Source organism: Apodemus sylvaticus, chromosome 6 (genome assembly GCF_947179515.1).
Source record: "Apodemus sylvaticus chromosome 6, mApoSyl1.1, whole genome shotgun sequence".
Lineage (NCBI taxonomy): Eukaryota > Metazoa > Chordata > Mammalia > Rodentia > Muridae > Apodemus > Apodemus sylvaticus.
This window is the reverse complement of record NC_067477.1, coordinates 71,123,194-71,142,428: the sequence shown is the minus strand read 5'-3', so window position 1 is coordinate 71,142,428 and position 19,235 is coordinate 71,123,194. Positions and strand designations below refer to the sequence as shown.

Sequence of the window (19,235 nt, the reverse complement as noted above, 5' to 3'; positions counted from 1 at the left end):
AGTCAGGCAGAGCAGCCCAGGACAAATCTATACCCTAGCAAGTCAGTCCTCTGCGTCTCTGATTGGAGTTTCCCCCTGCAGATGGAAGGCAGTACACAGTAGGGAAGACAAGAGACACAGGTGTCTGCTGCCCTCCTGCTCTTGCACAGACCAGGCCTCCAGGAGCGGTCCACAGTCCTTTGTTCTGAGCCTGAATACAACTTCATAGGCCTTCCTAAAGCAGAAGTGCAGTTAGTCAAAACTGACACCCAACTGAAACCTGTGTGCAATGAGCCTGACAGTCCGTGAAGTCTCCAGGTCAGCCCGGCTTCTCTCTGGGTGTCAGTTGACATCCTCCAGGACACTGAGACATGGATGTGTTGAGGCAGCCGCAAACACACCTAGTCTCACAAGTCTTGAACTCCAAAGCTTGTCTATGCTATGCTATCTTAAGACAGCTTCTTTTTCAGGAGCTGGGGAGAGGGCTTAGTCAGTAAAGTGCCTGCCACGAAACATAAGAACCTGAGTTTGGATCCCCGGCGCCCATATAAGAAAGCCAGGTGTAGCCGCAGCACACATCTGAGCTCCTAGCACTGCTGATGCTGAGACAGGTGAGGCTTGCCAACAAAGGCTCGCCAAATGAGTTATCTCCAGGTTCACTGAAAGTCCTTGTCTCAGAAAAGAACCATACAAAAGCACTTGCTATGACAGCCTAATGACCTCAGCATGATCCCAGGAACCCACAGTGGAAGGAGGGTACTGATAGCCAGTGTTGTCTTCTCACTTCCACAAGCACTATGACAAACATGCCTTCACACACACACACATACACACACAGAGAGAGAGAGAGAGAGAGAGAGAGAAGAATAAATAAATAAAAGTAAGATGAAGTCAGTTGAGGAAGATACCCAGTGTCGTCTTTGGGCCTCCAGATGTGCACACACAACCTATAGATTCTTTTCAATCCCCCTTCCTCTTGAGGTCGCCCCTGTTAGGACATCTGGGCACCCTCCGAGTGCTGTTTTCCACAGTAGAGCGTCCATTCTCTGTTCTTCCTTGTTTCACACACGCTTTTGTGTGTGGAATTGCTTCCTTCATTTCCACATCAGAGCATCCTCCACGGCTTTGTGCATTGTTGAACTCGGAGGTCACAGACACAGGAAGTCCATCCCTGTTCCCGGACCGCACCCATCGTTTGTCTGAGCACGCGTACTTTATTGTCTTACCTCAGTTTCAGGAGGATTTGCCCTCCTCCCTCCCTGATGACTACCAAGGATCAGTGCCCACTGCATGCAGGTTCGATTCTCAAACACGTTCTCCTTTGAGTCCTGAGGATTAGCCTCGGGTTATCAGGCTTGACAGCAAATACCTTTATCTATTAAGCCACCTCTTCACTTCATGGTTGTAATTTCTAGCTATTATAAAATTGGCCTTAAAATAACTCTGGAGAGATGACTCGGGGGTTAAGAGTGCTTGCTCTTGCAGAGAACCTAGGTTCAATTTCCAGGACCCAAGTGGTAGGTCACAAGTTTTCATGATTTGAGGGGGTCTTATGTACCAGGCACACATATGGAGAGCAAATGTACATGTGGCAAGTTTTTACACACATAAAATAAATCAGTTAGTTAGTGAAATAGTGTTTTGAAATTGGGTCTTTCTGTGTGCTCTTGGCTGTTCTGAAACTTACTCTGTGGACTAGGCTGGCCGTGAACTCAGAGATCCAAGTACCTCTGCCTCTCAAATGCTGGGATCAAAGGTGTGTACCACCGCTTCTAGCCAAATAAAGAAGCATTTTTAAGATAAAAAAGAATAATTTTGCTGAGTAATAACCAGACTTAGACAAATACTAGGGTAAGGAGAGATGGCTTGGTGGTTAAGAGCACTGCCTGCTCTTCCAAACAAACCTGGGTGCAATTCTCAGAACCCACATGGCAGATCACAGCTGTTTGTAACTCCAAATCCAGGGGCCCTGGGACCTTCACAGGCATACAAGCAAGCAGTGTATGGAAAGGAACGGAAAGACCAGTGCACATAAAATAAACCCCTTAAAAAAGAAAGACAAATATTGCAGTTTTTCCATATATGCAGAATCTCGATTGTGTATGTGTGTGTGTGTGCACATGTCTGACACAGAAGTAGAAAAAGGACTGAGAAGGGAAGAAAAGACCCACAGGGGTGAGAAGGGGGCGGTAGAGCTTGTCTGGAGGAAGGAACAGAGAGCAGAGGTGGGGAGGGGCACAGTGGCATCCGGGGACAAAGGGCATGCATACACAAGTATGCAGAGGTCACCGCCAGCTTCTGGGTTGACACCTGTTCTTGCTCCCTGGAAGCACTTGTCCTGTCTGAACTATTTCTATTACTTTAAAAACAAATCACAATTAATTCTGTTTGCCTGTGTGCTAATCGCTATTATTGTTGTTTGAGGTCGGGTCTCAGTTAGCCCAGGCTAGCCTTGAACTCCTAATTCCCCTACCTCAGCTTTGGAAGAGCTGGGACTATAGGCATGTGCCTCATTGGGCCACAATCTATTTTAATTACTTACTAAAAAAATATAAATAAAGATGCATGATACATGAATAAAAAATAAAATAACTAGGCTGGGTCGTGGTGGAGCATACCTTTATCCCAGCCCTGGAGGGAAGCAGGTGCAGAGGGGTGAGGATCTCTGTGAGCTCAAGGACAGACTGGTCCATCGAGTGAGCTCCACCCACGGCAGCAGGGACTGTTACACAGAGAACCCCTGACTCACAATAAATAAATAGACAAACAAACAATAAGGCCTGGAGAGATGGCTCAGCAGTTAAGAGCACTGACTGCTCTTCCAGAACTCCTGAGTTCAATTCCCAGCAACCACATGGTGGCTCACAACCTTCTGTGATAGGATCTGATGCCCTCTTCTGGTGTGTCTAAAGACATCGATGTACTCACATTAAATAAATAAATAAAACTTTAAAAAAAACAATAAACAAGCAAACAAACAGGTAGATAAAATAACTTTACTGCAGGATGATAATTTTTTGTTATTGTTACTACTTTGACCCATGTGTTCCGGGCAGGCCTTGAACTCACTATGTTGCAGGATGAGTGTGAGCTTCTGATCGTCTTGCCCCCACCTCCCAAGAGTTGGGATTACAGGTATGGCCTGCCACACCCCCGCTACGGGCAATATTTTGTAAAGAGAATAAAAGTAACATATGACTAAACACCACAGCATGTGTGGCAGTTCCACCCACCCAGTTTATCTCCCTGGAAAAGGGAGTGACTGACCACAGCCACCCACTGTCCCAGCTGACCTCTCCCTGCGTGAGCTGCTCTGGATGGCATCCTGTTGTTTGTTCAGTGAACGAGCACTGCAACCCCGGCTCGGCTACACAGAGCCCACCCTTTATAGCACAGAGTTTGAGACTGCCGTGAGGTAGCCACCTGCCTGTTAGGGCTTAGGAAGGAAGAGGCAGGCGCCCTGGGAGAAGACAGTGTGAAGCTTAGCGCATGCGCTAGGGATGTAGCTCTGAAGCAGAATGCCTGCCTCCCGTGTGCACGACTGGGGTTCGGTCCCTTCAACTGTAGGAATCAGGGAACTAAAAAAAAAACACGCAGGGAAATAGGAATAATAGCCAAGCATAGAGTGAAGAGTGTGGTAGAGCAGACCCTCCGCCGCTGCACCGCACCTCGGCTCAGAGGCCGGAAGCAGCTGCCAACTGCGGGTCAGGTCAGGCAAAGTGGAGGAACATGGCAGGCAAAAAGCCGCAGCTTGAGAGCCTGGTCATCCAAAGCTCTTCGGTAACATTCTCTTAATCTCAAGTGGATACACTCCCCAGGAAAAAGTGCTTACGAGTGTCTAGCTTAATTAGCAACTTCACCTAACTGTGCAGCGAAGCAGACTGATAGTGTCTGAGCTTGCGCTGTCACTCTGTCTCTCTGTCTCTGTCTGTCTGCCCCCCCTCTGTGTGTGTGTGTGTGTGTGTGTGTGCGCTCGCGCACATGTAGTGGTGGTGGTATGTCTCAGATCAGTCTTAGTCTCAGAACTACTCATTTCCCACAGGTAGAATTCTCCCGTGCCACTGCCCGTTTCAGAAGGGCTGAACTTATTGTAGAGGTCCCCTTTTTTGTTTTTCAGTTTGCGTCATAACTTTTATTCCGATGCATTCAGATCCTCCATCCCTCAAGTGTATTACATGTTGCCATGGAAGGGCCTAGGATGCTGCTCCCGCCTCCAGGGACGGTGAGAAAAAGGTACAGACCGGAAGCCAGTCCAGGAGCGGTCTGCCGTTCTGGCTCTCTTACCTCCCTCTCAACAGAGGAATTCTCTCTCACCCATTCAGTTAAAAAGAAAAAAATCATTAACAAAACAAAACACACTGTAAGTATTGGGCAGGGGTGCAATCCTTGTTCTTGGTTGGACATCAAGTTATGGGTCACCAAGAGGGAAGCGAGGGGGAGGGGAAGGTGCCATTACTGTTTGTGCTGAAGGGCTGGCTTCCTTCCTTGCTGCATCCTGGGTAGCAGCTGCATGTCCTCCTCATCTGCCACAGCAGCTCATGGTGGACGACTGAGCCCCCCATGAAGCAGTTCTTGGCTGGTAACATGTGAGGGTATTTCTCAAGGTCTATGACACTGATGTCAGCTAGTGTGATTCTGAGGTACTGGTCCACACCGTGGATGGTTCCACAGGTGCCCAGGTCATTCTTGACTTCCACGACTACATCCTTGCCCACAAGGAACTTGAAAAAGGAATAGAAGAGCAGGTGCTGGCGCCACGTGGGGCGGCCTGGATGGGGAAGGAAAGCACCAGGGTGTGTGTGTGTGTGTGTGTGTGTGTGTGTGTGTGTGTGTGTAAAAGAGAGTGTGGGTCTTTTGCTTGCCTGTAGTCAGTGTGCCACATATGTCTCTGATGCTCACAGAGGTCAAAAGAGGCATCTGAGCCCCTGTTATAGTGGTTAGAGTTACAGTGGTTGTGAACTGCCCTTCATGCATTGAGAACTGTAATGGTTTGTATATGCTTGGCCCAGGGACTAGCATTATTGAAGGTGTGGCCCTGTTGGAGTAGGTGTGTCACTGAGGGTATGGGCTTTGATACCCTTGTCCTAGCTGCCTAGAAGTCAGTATTCTGCTACTGGCCTTCAGATGAAGATACAGAACTCTCAGCTTCTCCTGCACCGTGCCTGCCTGGACGCTGCCATGCTCCCGCCTTGATGATAATGGACTGAACTTCTGAACCTGAAAGCCAGCCCCAAATGTTGTTCTTACAAGAGTTGCCTTGGTCATGGTGTCTGTTCTCAGCAGGAAAACCCTGACTAAGACAGGAACCAGACCAGGTCCTCTGCAAATTCTCTTAACTGCTGAGCCGTCCCTTCAGCCTCTATTGTAGAATCTTTTTTTTTTTTAAGATTGACTTATTTTACTTATATGAGTACATTGTAGCTGTCTTCAGACACACCAGAAGAGGGCATCCCATTACAGATGGTTGTGAGCCACCATGTAGTTGCTGAAAATTGAACTCAGGACCTTTAGAAGAGCAGTCAGTGCTCTTAACCGCTGAGCCATCTCTCCAGCTCTATTATAGAATCATAATTCCACTCTTTTTTTTAAGAAATGTATTATTTTGTTTGTTGTGAGTGAGTGAGTGAGTGAGTGTGTATGTGAGTGTGTGTGTGTAGAGGTGAGCACACAAAGCACAGTGCGCATGTAGAAGTCAAGAACAGCCTGCAGGAGGCCGTTCTCCCCGTTCACCATGTGGGTCCCAGGATCTAACTCGGGTTGTCTTGTTTGTTGGCAACCATCTTTAGCCACTTTTGCATGCTGAGCCATCTTAAGGCACTTAATTCCACTCTTGAACAGACACAGATGACTCACAAACAAATAATCTTCTATACTCAGAGACAAACTCTGTCACGGGGAAGCTGCAGTCAAGAAGTAGAAAGCAGTGGTTGCTGAGGTCATATCTCCTTTCTTTTTTTCTTTTCTTTTTCTTTTCTTTTTTTTCTTTTTTCTTTTTTCTTTTTTCTTTCTTTCTTTTTTTTTTTTTTTTTTTTTTTTTTTTTTTTTTTTTTTGGTTTTTGGATTTGGTTTTTTTCAAGACAGGGTTTCTCTCTATAGCCCTGGCTGTCCTGGAACTCACTCTGTAGACCAGGCTGGCCTCGAACTCAGAAATCCGCCTGCCTCTGCCTCCCAGAGTGCTGGGATTACAGGCGTGTGCCACCACCGCCCGGCTTCGGCTTCTTATCTCCTTTCTATTTGGCAGACTCAATTTCATGGAATACTGCTACCCACATATAGGCTGGGTCCTCCGAGGAGTTAACCTCAGCTAGCACTCCTTCTGGATGTAGTCAGGTTTGTTTCCATGGTAATTCTAAATCTCATCAAGTTGGCCATCATCAAAATTAACTACCACAGGGACTTTCTGCTGGGCACTTGGCAGGATCATCAAGCCTACCAGTCATGAGTAACAACGATTGGACACTGTTATGGGCATTCCGGGTGGACACAGGATCAAAAGGAAGTCTAAGGGTAAACAGCTGAACTCCAAATTGAGCCTATAGTTGAGCACTCTGTGTCAGTCAGTACTGCGTTCTTTAGGATGTATTGGATTTTATGTTGGGGAGGGTGGTGGTGGTGGTGCATGCCTTTAATCCCAGCACTTGGGAGGCAGAGGCAAGTGGATCTCTGAGTTCAAGGACAGCCAGAGCTACACAGGGAAGCCCTGCCCCCCCCGAAAAAATTTATTGGGTTTGTTATTTATGGGTATATGTGTATCTTTGAGTGTAGGAGCACTTACACGTGGTGTTTATAAGCTGTGTGATTCGGGTCCTCCAAGAGCACTGTGCCCCGGAGCTGCTGAGCCGTCCTCCAGCTGCGTTGGGTTGATTTTAGTTTTAACTAATGTACCTCGATCATGTGAGGTTCTAACAATGACTTTGTGTTAGAAACAAAGAATAATCTCAAGTGTTGCACAAAAGGATATGAGAATAAAGTGAAAGTAGCCCAGAAAGACAAGTTCTTTAAAAAGGATGTATCAGCACACAAACCACACCAATCAGGTTAACCCACTGAGGCCGGCATGGCTCCTGTCCTTTGTCCCTGATGTAGGTGGCGACTGGGTCTCACCCCACTGGTAGGAGATCAAATTCACAGTCTGAAATGCTTGGGGAATGGGTGCCAAGGTTGAGGAAGACTCAGGAACTATGAGTCCTCATGGGCCAACTACCTTAGACTTCAAAACAGAACAAAGCTTCTCACCTGTGTAGCTTTTTGACAGTTCTAAAATTATCCCCAAATTTAAAAGGTCATTAAAGAATTGTTCAGCTTAGTATTTTCCTTGATTTTTCAGTTATTACAAAATGTGAATGAATGTGGTACTATCCAGAGACCCCATAAACAATGGAATTTCTCTTCATGGAAGAAAGACCAGCTTCGGACGATTATTGTGATCTTTTGCATTCATTACTTCAGACTTTATACTGAATGTAAAGGGAACAACTGTGAGACTCGCTACAACTGTGTAGAAACACAAGCACCTGAAACACAAGCCCCGGACTGACAATGAGTTAGGGTGTTGCAGCCTCTGTCCGGGGATGCAGCCTCTGACCCAGCGTAAGGCAGACTTCTGTAGTATTCACCTGTGCTCTAGAGTAGAGGCGGCAGAAGCACCTGCCCTCGCTCTCCGGTGAGGTGATGACTTCCAGGTCCTCAGCACAGAGCACCTCGCTGGCCTCTTAAGGAGTTTGGCAGCAGTCAGTACTACTTATTCTACTACTGAGGAAGAATTACCTTAGCTCGTAATTACCTTAGATCGTCCCCTGCTGCCGATAATAAAGCCCAGGTTCCTTAGCAGGACCTAGGCTTAGGTTTTTGAGACAGAGTTTCTCACTGTTAGTCCAGACTGGCCTTAGACAAGTGGCCATTTTCCTGCCTTGGCCTCCTGCACACAGCATCCAGCTCCAGAGCGGGACTACTAACGCTCTTTATAGTCTCTGAGAGCAGCGGGATGTCCTACAATCACTCTTCTTAAAACAATTTTTTAAATTATTTTTTAATTGTGTATATGCGTGTATCTGTGTGGGTTATGTGCACATAGATGGTTGTAAACTGCCCGTGTGGATGAGGGCAACTGAGCACTGATCCTTTGTAGAGCAGCAAGTGCTCTTAACTGCTGAGCCATTTCTCCAGCCCCCCCCTCCCCTCAGCTGTTCTCCATGTGCTCTAACCTTCAACCAAAGGGAAGGCTCTGGCCAGAGCCTTCATCGCCCTGTTTTCTCAGCCAGAGTCTCTCCTAGGTCATCATCCTCAAGATGCCCCTTCCCTGGAATGTCCTTCCTAATCATTCCGCCATGGTCCCTCTGAGGGCCCTTGAAAGTGCACCTGTCACAGTTACAGCTTATCTATCAGTTTGTACTGCAGTTATTTACTTCTTAGTATTACATCTTTGTTATGCGCGCGCGCACGCGCACACACACACACACACAGAACAAAACAACAAATGATCACATCTTCATTTCCTTGTTGTTCTGGTGCTTGGCATGCTTGGAATCCGTCAAACTGGAGACGACTGGCCGGGTAGGAGTGGGACTGTGTGTGTTTTGTGGTAACTGGTGAAAATCGTGGGACTGTGTGTGTTTCGTGGTAACTGGTGAAAATCGTGTTTGCCTCTTCTTTAAACCTCATCTTTGCTCTTAGGAATGAGTACTGCATGTGTCTGATATTCCGTTTACTTCTGGCTCATCGATAGAACAGACCTGCTATGAGTTTGTAAAGTAAGGTAATCTTGCCTTCTTGTTGTTCATTTATGTTCCAGGTTCTAGCTACAGTCATCTGTTGCCATAACTTTTAAATGATATTTGGAAAGAAACTGTCAAAAGACGAAAAAATGATAAAATTTTTCCTTATGGTGAATAAACAAGGGCAGACCCGACTGTCTAAGTACTATGAGCACGTAGACATGAGTAAGCGGGCGCTCCTGGAGACTGAGGTCAGCAAGAGCTGCCTGTCTCGATCCAGCGAACAAGTAAGTGCTCCCTGCTCCCTGTTCCCCGCTCCCCGCTCCCCGCTCCCCGCTCCCCGCTCCCTGCTCCTGTGGAGACAACTCTGCCTCCACTGCTTTGTTGCTGCTATCTCAAGAGCCATTATTTTCTCTGAACTAAATTCCTTCAAGAGCTGGTAGGGAAATAAAGATTAAAGAGAAAGGCAGACGAAAGGAAGTGTGGCTCTTACCATCCTGTAAGAGGACGAGAGGCAGGCCAGGAAAGTCTTGGGTTTTTATTTAGGAGAGTTGTCTTAGTATATCATAGAAATAGTGGCTAGGGGCTGGAGAGATGGCTCAGCGGGTAAGAGCACTGACTGCTCTTCCAAAGGTCATGAGTTCAAATCCCAGCATCCACATGGTGGCTCACAACCATCCATAAAGAGATCTGTGTACTTACATATAATAAATAAATAAAATTAAAAAAAAGAAATAGTGGCTAAATTTACTCTACTTGAAGACATAGTCTTTTTTTGCTCATATAAATTCAGCCCCTGGAACTCTCAGCAGTGTCTGCAGCTGGTGGCTTCCTGGAAGCCAAAACATGAAGGTCAGAAAACTGGCGTGGCAGGGAAATTCAGGACCCGTGTGGTGCCAGAGGATAATACTACGATGTCCATGTGCATTATAATTCTTTTCTGCATACCATCTTTTATAAATATACAGCTGTAAAAGTAATTTTCATTTTCCTGAATTAGCTGTCACCTCAAAACCTTTACTGCCTCAATTGGCTAACCTAGGCCTTGTCCTGGAAGCTTCTAGCCTCTGCACAATCTAATCTAGGCCTAGAGTGTTTTCAGCCTCTGAGAGCTAACTGCTGAATAAGCTCACCCTTTCCTGTTCTTTCTGAACTCTGGCTGCCTGGTTCAGCTCAGCTGTTCTGCCTCAAGTCCTCTCCAAGATGGCTGCTTTAATCTGGCTTTTCTCTGGCCTCTATTTCTTGCTCTGTTTGGCTTCAGACTAACTCTGGCAATCTGTTCTAATCTTCTGGCTCCTTCTAATTCTCTGGCTCATCCTGTCCTCACCTGTGCCTAGTTTATTCTTTCTCTTCAACCTGTCTCTGTACAACTGTCCTGGTAAAACTGCCTCCTTTCTCCCCTGCACCGTGGGCATATCCTGTTCTGTCAGATCTTTCTCTGATCTGTACTTTGTCTGCCACTCAATTAGATATCACTTTCAAACATGGGTTGCGTCCTTCTACAAACTTCTTTTACCTTTATTGTTTGGGATTAAAGACATGTCTGTTTTCTAGCCAGAGAGATTAAAGGTGTGTGATAAGGGCTGAGCCACACCACAATTAGAAACAGATTTTTTTTCAGTAAATAATAAAATAGCAAGTTTCACAGTGTGATTAAAAATCCTACAACTTACAATCAATATAACACCAGAACTAGTAATTTTAAAACAAACTTAGTTTGAACTTGCTTTTTTATGATGTAAATAAGGGAAATGGCAGTCAGCAGATCATATAAAATAACAAATCTATTCCTCTTGCCAGAACCCTGAGGCCAAACATGCTCACTAGCATGAGAAGAACGGCTCTGTGGCACTAGGGTCTGAGCCCAGGCCTTACGTGTGCTTAGTAGCATATTCTTAGCCACTCTGCCACACTGTGGCTGACTTTTAAAACAGTCCATTTTTTTTTTTCAAAGAATTTAGAGAATTATTTAGTTTGAGTCCTTACTGTCAACTCCAGTAGAGAGCATTGGACAGAAGTTACAAAGTCAGAGTCACTCATTTTCTCTCAGTTCTCCCTCCCACTACCCTGGAGAGGGTGCCTGCGGCAGCCTCAGCTGTCATACAGTAATACCAAGTTGCATCCACACTCAGAAGTTGCATGTTGCAAGTGTGTTTCCCTTGGCCTCCAAATCAGTTTTCCAACTGCAGTCTCTCCTGGTTCCTCCTTGATTACCACTGTGGCCTGCTGTGGGCACACACCGCTCCGTAGCATCAGATGGAAACAGGAACTAACAAGGACTGTGTTTGTCACCTTTGTGGGAAACACACTGAGAGACTGCCTGTCGGAGCCTCCCCACCATCCACAAGCCTGCTTTAATTTAAACATTTCTTCCACCTGAAGTTTATCCTTTGGAGTAAAGATACTGGTAGAGTTTTGGAGTACTCTAAAATTATATTTATTTAAAAAAAAAAAAAACCATTGAACGTTTGGCATCAGGCACCAGAGTATTGTATTAGCTTAGTCTAACTCTGTCCAAAGATGTGTTTGGTTTTTGTTTTGTTATGGCAGAGACTCTTGTGAGGCTGAAAACTGTTACTCAAGCCACTCATGGTAATTTCCAACCCCAATAGGCCCATATAAAAACCACACAACCCGGGCTGGAGAGATGGCTCGGCGCTTACGAGCACTCACTGCTTGCTCTTCCAGAGGTCCTGAGTTCAATTCCCAGCAACCACATGGTGGCTCACAACTAACTGTAATGGAGTCTGATGCCCTCTTCTGCTGTGTCTGAAAAAAAGCAATGGTGAACTCATATACATAAAATTAAAAAAAAACTCACACAACCCATTTATTATATTTGTAAGCTATATCCCTAGATCGATCTATCACCATCCTCCCTTATCCCCAACTGTGAGACCCTTTGCTCCTTGCAGTTTTTCCTGGCCATGTGGTTCTGCTCCATATTGGCTTCCACCTCTTCCTCCTTTGTCCTCTCCTTCTCCTTCTTTCCATCCCCTGAGACCTCCAGTCCCACCTTTCCCTCCCACTGCCCAATCACAGGCTCTAGCCTTTACCTGGCCAGTTAGATTAGAAGATTCAGTGAGATCTACAGTAAGCGATCTACTCCTCATCAGGGGCAACCACTCTTGAGGATGCAGAATTAACATCAAAATACAAACTTTGCTTTTTACATTTAAGGCATGTCCACATTCTGAATTCTGGGCTGTCCATAAATTTGATACCCTTGTCTTAGCCTTGGATTAAAGGCATGATCCACCATGCTTGGCTGTATTTTAATTTTACACTAAATCCTGAAATTTCTCCCTGGGATATAGACTGCCAAGAACCCTCCCCATGGAGGGATTTACATAGTCAAAACATATAGCTTCATTCCCAGGTAAAAGGCACTAAGCTCCTGCTCTAGCTTATTGGCTAAGCACACCCTGACACTGAAGACTTACACTGTGCCTTCAGCCTCCATCTCCTGCCTATAGCCCTGTGTACAGATGCTGAAGGAAACAGATAAATGAGAAAGGAGTTGTTTTCTCTTCAGGCCAGCAGTAGTAAGCTAGTTATTAATTCATAAGAAGCAATATTTACGATGGAAAATTTTGTCTAGCATCTGCTGCACAAAGGCCACTAGTACGTAATTTATAAAGTAATCTACATTGGTTCTTTTCACACATCCTGGAAAAAGAGGTTACATGTAGGTAGATGATGGATGGATGATAGATAAGATTCCTTGTGCTGGTTCCCTCATGACTATTAAGTATTATAGAACTAAGCAGATGTAATTGCTTCCCAAGAATTCATGGAAAGCTGGAAAGAAGCCACTCAGCATGTTTGGGCATCTTCACATTCAAATGCCTTCAACTGTTAATCATGCATTAGCTTTGCTTGCTGAGCTCCAATGAGAACCAAGAGAAGGAATGAACAGGAGGCAGAAGGGGAACCCCCTGCCATGGCTCCTTTTCCAAGACTTTCTTTAGTTTACTTCTCCTCCTGGAGATGCTTCTAGTAACCCACTGGATGTTGTCAGAAGCCCTCAAAGGCTGTTTAACGTTTTTTGTTTGTTTTGTTTTGTTTTGAGATGGGGTTTCTCTGTGTAGTCATGGCTGTCCTAGAACTCACTCTGTAGACCAGACTGGCCTTGAACTCAGAAATCCGCCTGCCTCTGCCCCCCACGGGCGTGTGCCATCACTGCCCGGCTCTGTTTAACATTTTAATGTTTAACAATTTAAATTTCTAGGTACTCAAAATGTAACCCAGGAATAATGCATGCTGTTCGAAGACACCTCTGTCAACCAGACATTAACATCTAATTGTCTTTCATCTAGTGCTCTTTCATTGAATACAAAGATTTTAAGCTGATCTACCGGCAATATGCAGCTCTCTTTGTTGTGGTTGGAGTTAATGACACTGAGGTAAGATGCTAGAAAGGCCTTGGAAGATGCAAGACTTTTATTCTCGTTAAGTTTAGGTTTCTTTCCTACTTGCTCCCCAAGAGCTAGTAAGCCTCTTTCAGAGTCTCTGAGTCTCAGCAGAAGCTGGGACAGCCACATGGAAGAGAAATACTCTAGGTGCTTATTGATCTAGATGATCAGGTTGCAATTAGAGAGGCCAGAAATTACAAAATGCTTTCCTTTTAATGTGTGTAGGTTTGTGTTGGCTTGATTCCTCCCCCAGCCCTCCCCTCATTTGTTTGTGGTTTTTATTTATTTATTTATTTATTTATTTATTTATTTATTTATTTATTTATTTATTTATTTATAGTCAGTCTCACTGTATGGCCTTGGATGACCTGGAATTTTACAAAGACCAGGCTGCCTTGAACTCCTAGAGATCTGGCTGGCTCTCCCTCCTGAGTGATGGGGTTAAAGGCCTGTACCACCACACTCAACTGTTTCATTACTTTATTTATTTGTGCCACAGAGCACATGTGGAGGTCAGAGGACAACTTGCAAGAATTGATTCTCTTTTTACCACATGCGTCCTGGGGAGCAAAGCCAGGTCGACAGGCTTGGTGACACGTGCCTCTACCCACGCAGCCATCTTGCTTGCTCTTTTTGTGTGAGGGGTTTTGTTGTTGTTGTTTTGCTTCATTTTGTTTTGTTGTGAAAAGCTCTTGCTATGCTCTCCAGGCTGGTGTCACACCTGGAGGCTCAATCTTCCCAGCTCAGCCTCCAGAGTTCCTGGGACTACACCTGGGCTGCCAAGATTTGCATCTTTGTCATAAGCAATGCTGATGCCCTCCTCTTGTCCTGTTACACAATGAGACAGATCGCACAAGCACAGGATACTGTCAGTCATACATTAAATTTGAGGACTTGAGGCTCAGTGAATTAAGCACTTGTCATATAAGAATGAAAACCAGGGTGTGGATTACTGACAACCTACATACACCTAGGCAGCATGGTGGCCAACCGATAGTTAGCACTCATGAGACAGAGATGGAAAAGGGTTTTATATATAAGAGATGTTGAAGTCTCAGTGCATTGTTTTATCCAGGAATCACTTTGAAGTAATTTCTCCACCCTCACAGATATAAAGTAACATCCATGAAGAACCTGTGAGTTGCTTTCAGTCCGTTGGTTAAGGTCCAGAGAGGAGCTCATGGCTCTAATCTATGCTCTGACGTTTCAGTTTACCCAGATTCGTCACAGACTGAAAAAGTCTAAGTGGTTAACATTTTCTATATTTCCTTCACTAATCAGCATCTGTATCCTCTTTTATTTTCCTTTCTTTCCTAGTTTAGACAGTGTCTCATGCAGACCGGGCTGCTGGGATTACAGGCATGCACCACCATACCCAGTGCATGTGGTGTTGGGGAATAAGCCCAGGGCTTTGTGCATGCTAGACAACATCCTATGCAAGGACTCTCCCAGCTAATCCCAGCCTCAGCCTCAGCCACAGTGCTGTCTTCACGGGAACAGCTGCTGTGCATGCCAGCAGCTGGGTGGCATGCTGTTCTAGAACCTTGGAAACCACGGGGCATGTGTTTAATCTGTGGGCATGGTAAAATTAATTACACCTTTCTTTTATTTCAGAATGAGATGGCTATCTATGAATTCATACACAATTTTGTGGAAGTTTTAGATGAGTACTTCAGCAGAGTGGTAAGTCTTAACCCAGTTTTCTAGAAATTGAGGTATTTGGGTACATGTTAATATTGTGTATTAATATAATTAACATGTAAATGCTAAAATGAATGCTGTTGTATTACCATCCCTTCTTGCCCATCACAGGTTTTACAGACCTATGGGGAGTAGATCTTCACAAAGCAGACCAATTTAGTTTCCTTCTATTGCTGTGGTAAACACCAAGCAATTTGGGGAGCTTACAACTCTCGGATCACAATACATGACTGAGGGAAGCCAGGACAGGAACTTAGGGCAGGATCCTTGAGGGAGGAAGCGAAGCAGAGGCCATGGAGGAATGCTGCTGACTGCCTTGCTCCCCAGGACTTGCTCAGCCTACTGTTTTATACAGCTCTGACCAAGGATGGTGCATGCATGCACGCGCGCGCGTGCGCGCGCGCGCGCACACACACACACACACACACATACACACACACACACACCTCTCTTGGCATTCCTACATCAATTGTTAATCAAGAAAATGCACTAAAGGACTGCTGAGAATGGAAGCATTCTCCCAATTGAAGTTCTTCTTCCCAGATAATTCTAGCTATTTATAGCAAGTTGATAAAAATGCAAGTAGCACAAAGTGACTCTCAAAACCATGTCCCTCTGAGCACTTTACTGTCCATCAGGACATTTTTCTTCTAACTTGTTATTTTTATAGTCCTTTTGCTTTCTTTCCTAAGACAACAGAACCGTCTTTATCTAAAGAATCATTTCCAGCCAGATAGTGGTGGCACATGCTTTGAATCCCAGTGCGTAGGAAGAAAAGGCAGGTAAATCTCTCAGTTCAAGGCTGGCTTGGTCTACAGAGTGAGTTTTAGGACAGCCAAGGATACACAGAGAAACCCTGTTTTGAAAAATACAAAGATCCTCGGCAACACCTGCTGTCTCTTGAGTTTTTAACCTTAGCCATCTAAACCTTTGCTTTATCAGTCAAAAGTCAACTTCCCTTTAGGATATGCTTTCTATCCATTCTTTTTTAGAGATGTTAGTGGCTGTATTAAAATGTAATTCATATACCATAAATTTTTCCATTTAATGTATATAATCATGTTTACAATCTTACAACTATCACCACTGTCGTTAAGTCATGCCACATGACAGATAAGCATATTTATTGGCATTTCCCCCATAACTCCCTCTACCTACTCCAGGCTCTATCTAGGTAGCCACTGGCTTGTTCTAGAAACTGGCCTGTTCTAGATTCGACACAGGAATGGAATTGTATGCTATGGGCTTCTCCAGCTTGGCTTTTACTTAACAGAATATATTCAAGATTCATCAGCATTGTAGTATATCAGTATTCCTCTCTTTCTTTATTGCTAAATAATAGTCTGTTGTATGAATACCACATTATTAAATCCATTTGTAGTTGATGTGCATTTAACTTATTTTCATTTAGGAACTATTATGAATAGAGTAGTGCTGATGAACATTTTTGTCACACTTTTGAACAGATCCTTTTTTTTTAATTCTAAAAGAAGAAAATCTTGATATGGTGAGACACCCCTTTAATCCTGCTACTCAGGATGCAGAGACTAATGGATCTCTGAGTTTGAGGCCAGCCTGGTTTACAAAGCAAGTTCCAGGACAGCTAGGGCTACACAGAGAAACCCTGTCTCAAAAAACAAAACATATAACCAAAACCAAACAAGCCATATACTGAGACATTGTCTTTAAATAAACTAATTAATTAAATGAAATCTTCTTGGTCATATACCTGGAAGGGAAATTACAGGATACTGTGATATATTCATAGTTAATATTTTTATTAACTGGCAAGCAGCTTTCGTGTACCTGTATATTTAAATTCCTATTAGTAATATGAATGTTCTGATTTTTCCATCACCAGCCTGTCTGTCTTTCTTTATGTCTTTCTTTTTCCTCTCTCCTTCATTTTCTGAGATATGGTATCATTAGCCTTGGCTGGCCTGGAACTTAGTGTGTAGACCAGGTTAGCCTCAAACTTGCTCAGATTGTCCTGCCTCTCCCTCACAAGCACTGGTATTAAAGGCAGGCATCACCATGCCATTCTACTGAGTGTGAAGTGCATTAGAAACCAACCTCTGGAAAATGTCTATTTCATCCTTTGTTCAGTTTTTAATGGTACTAAGGATTTATTAATGACAACCAGTCAATCCATGGTTGTGGTGGTTTGAATACGCTTGGCCCAGGAAGTGTCACTATTAGGAGGTGCAGCCTTTTGAAGTAAATGCAACCTTGTTGTAGGAAGTGTGTCATGGCAGTCTCACAGTGGTGGTGGGCTTTAAGACCTTCCTCCTAGCTGCCTGGAAGACAGTCTCCTTCTGCAGCCCTTGGATGAAGATGTAGAACTTTCAGCTCCTTCTCCAGCACCATGCCTGTCTGCACTTTGCCATGCCATGATGATAATGAACTGAACATCTGAAACTGCAAGCCAGCCCCAATTAAATATTTGCCAAGAGTTCTACATTTTGATCTCAAGGCAACCAGGAGAAGGATCTGGATCACACTAGCCAGACTTGACTCATATATATATGAGACCTCAAAGCCTCGCCTCCATAAGGCCATACCTCCTAATAGTGCCACTTCCCATGGGCCAAACATATTCAAACCACCACACCTTTTATCCTTGAATTTCAGATTTCCTCCGGCCTCTATCTCCCTAATCCTGGGATTATAGATGAGTGCTACCACACCCAGCCGGCACAGAACTGAAGGTTTTGTGCTTCCTGAGAGAGCACTCTACCAGCTGAGCTATGTCCCTAACTTACTGCTTCTCAGATTTGTTTATTTCTTTCTGCCTTTATATAAAAAGATTAGGAGGGAACTGAGCCACACTGCTGCTTCCTGTGGCAGTGAAGGGACACTGCTCCGTAATTAGCAATACTGAGCATGCTAATACCAAAAGGCCACACTCACGCTTAGAATCTGTGTCTTCCAAGGTATGTGAGAGGTAGAGAGGTATGCAAAAGGATTGGGAGTGCTAGGTCTTTCTTGATTATGTGCTGGGTGAGAAGCCAACCTAGACAACACATGACTGTCTCAAAAAGAACAAGGAAGGTATGTCTTTAATCTGATTTCCATGGCCTGGGATGAACCTTGAACAGCAGTATAAACTAGGAACTTGCTAGAAATCCAAACTCTGGGCTCCACCCTCTACCACAAGATCAGACACTCTTCCTGTGTCCCTCAGTCTGGTTTTACCAGACCTTCCTGTGATTTGGACACATGTCGAAGTCTGGGAGCATTAAGGTGACCTTAATTCACGAGGCCTGTCAGTAATTTCCTACTCCAAGAGATGGAACTTGGAAGATGGTCACTGGCCTATGGCATGACAAGTCATGCATCTCCAAGGGGTAGGCACCCCCACCCCAGGCTGGAAACAGAGAAGAGATCAGATGGTTTCCAAAACTGGACATGGTGGGATATCAGACAGAAAAGCAGCCTTAAACCTAGGTCTGGTTCGACTGTGTAGTTAGAGAATCACAGGTAAACAATGTCTATTACCCTTCTCCACTGCTAGAAATATGCCAGCTACTACTGTGGGCAGCTCCGAACATGTACAGTACACTTAGTGTGATTAGGAAATTAAAACATTATTGGATTGTAATGAGTTCAATGTAAGCCTACATTGGGCAGGTGGTGGCCATCTTATCAGCCCAGCCCTGGCGCCTGCCCCTCCAGGAGACCACTCTCATGTTAGAGTAGACTGGATGCTAGCCAGGGTCTGTGATACCCCAGCTAGCCACTTGCCCAGAAAGAATATGATTTCCGCAATGTCTTAAAGCAGGGAGGACAAAAAAGGACACTCAGACACTGCTGCTGCAAGGGGCTTACGTTATCCATACATCCAGCTAAAACCAAACAGCACATGTAGGATTATAGCTCTCATTTTAGGGGGCAAGCCAGTGACTGCATGGACCGCAAGAGTCAAAAGTTGGGCTTGTGCAAGGCTTGTGCTGCACCAGGGATGACCCCGGCAGGATCTGCCCAGAGCAGAGCAACAGGAAGAAGGAAGAATCAAGCCCCAGCCCTCGCCGAGGGTGCCCTGTCAGCTAAGACTTATTTTTAGCATTGTGAGTTTTGAGCATTCTTCCTGGGGTATTTTTATCTTAGAGAGTTTCAGCAGCTTAAATTTGGAATGCATTTCAGGCTGTTGCACGAGGAAAGCATCTCAGTGTCATACTTTCAAAACAAAAGCCAAACTGGTTAGTCTCTGGAGGTTCCCGGTGAGCAATGCTGCTGTGGAGAGAGGCAGCCGCTTCCTCTCCTCCCCATCACTCATGACCGCATTTCCATTTCCTGTTCCCACTGCGTAACTATTTTATTGACAAAAGCTCAGTACAGAGAAGCAGGAAAACAAAGAGGATGGGTTCCTGGTGTTACCCCTGTGTTAAGACTCAGATTGTACACCACCAGAGTGGCGCCCAGTGTG

The 19,235-nt window shown here is 44.9% G+C and overlaps 1 protein-coding gene across 4 annotated transcripts in view; it reads left to right on the top strand.

Moving 5' to 3' along the window:
* Ap4s1 (adaptor related protein complex 4 subunit sigma 1) overlaps window positions 1-19,235 on the top strand; it is a 39,117-nt gene that overhangs the window by 12,157 nt on the left and 7,725 nt on the right. For 2 of the 4 annotated variants that reach the window (XM_052185883.1, XM_052185881.1), the window contains 3 exons: window positions 8,771-8,980; window positions 13,013-13,099; window positions 14,723-14,791. In XM_052185883.1, coding sequence (XP_052041843.1) covers window positions 8,807-8,980; window positions 13,013-13,099; window positions 14,723-14,791 — 330 coding nt within the window. In that variant the 5' untranslated portion in view covers window positions 8,771-8,806. Of the gene's footprint in view, window positions 1-8,442; window positions 8,533-8,770; window positions 8,981-13,012; window positions 13,100-14,722; window positions 14,792-19,235 lie in introns of those variants that run through there. The other 2 variants (XM_052185882.1, XM_052185885.1) reach the window with 2 other exon arrangements.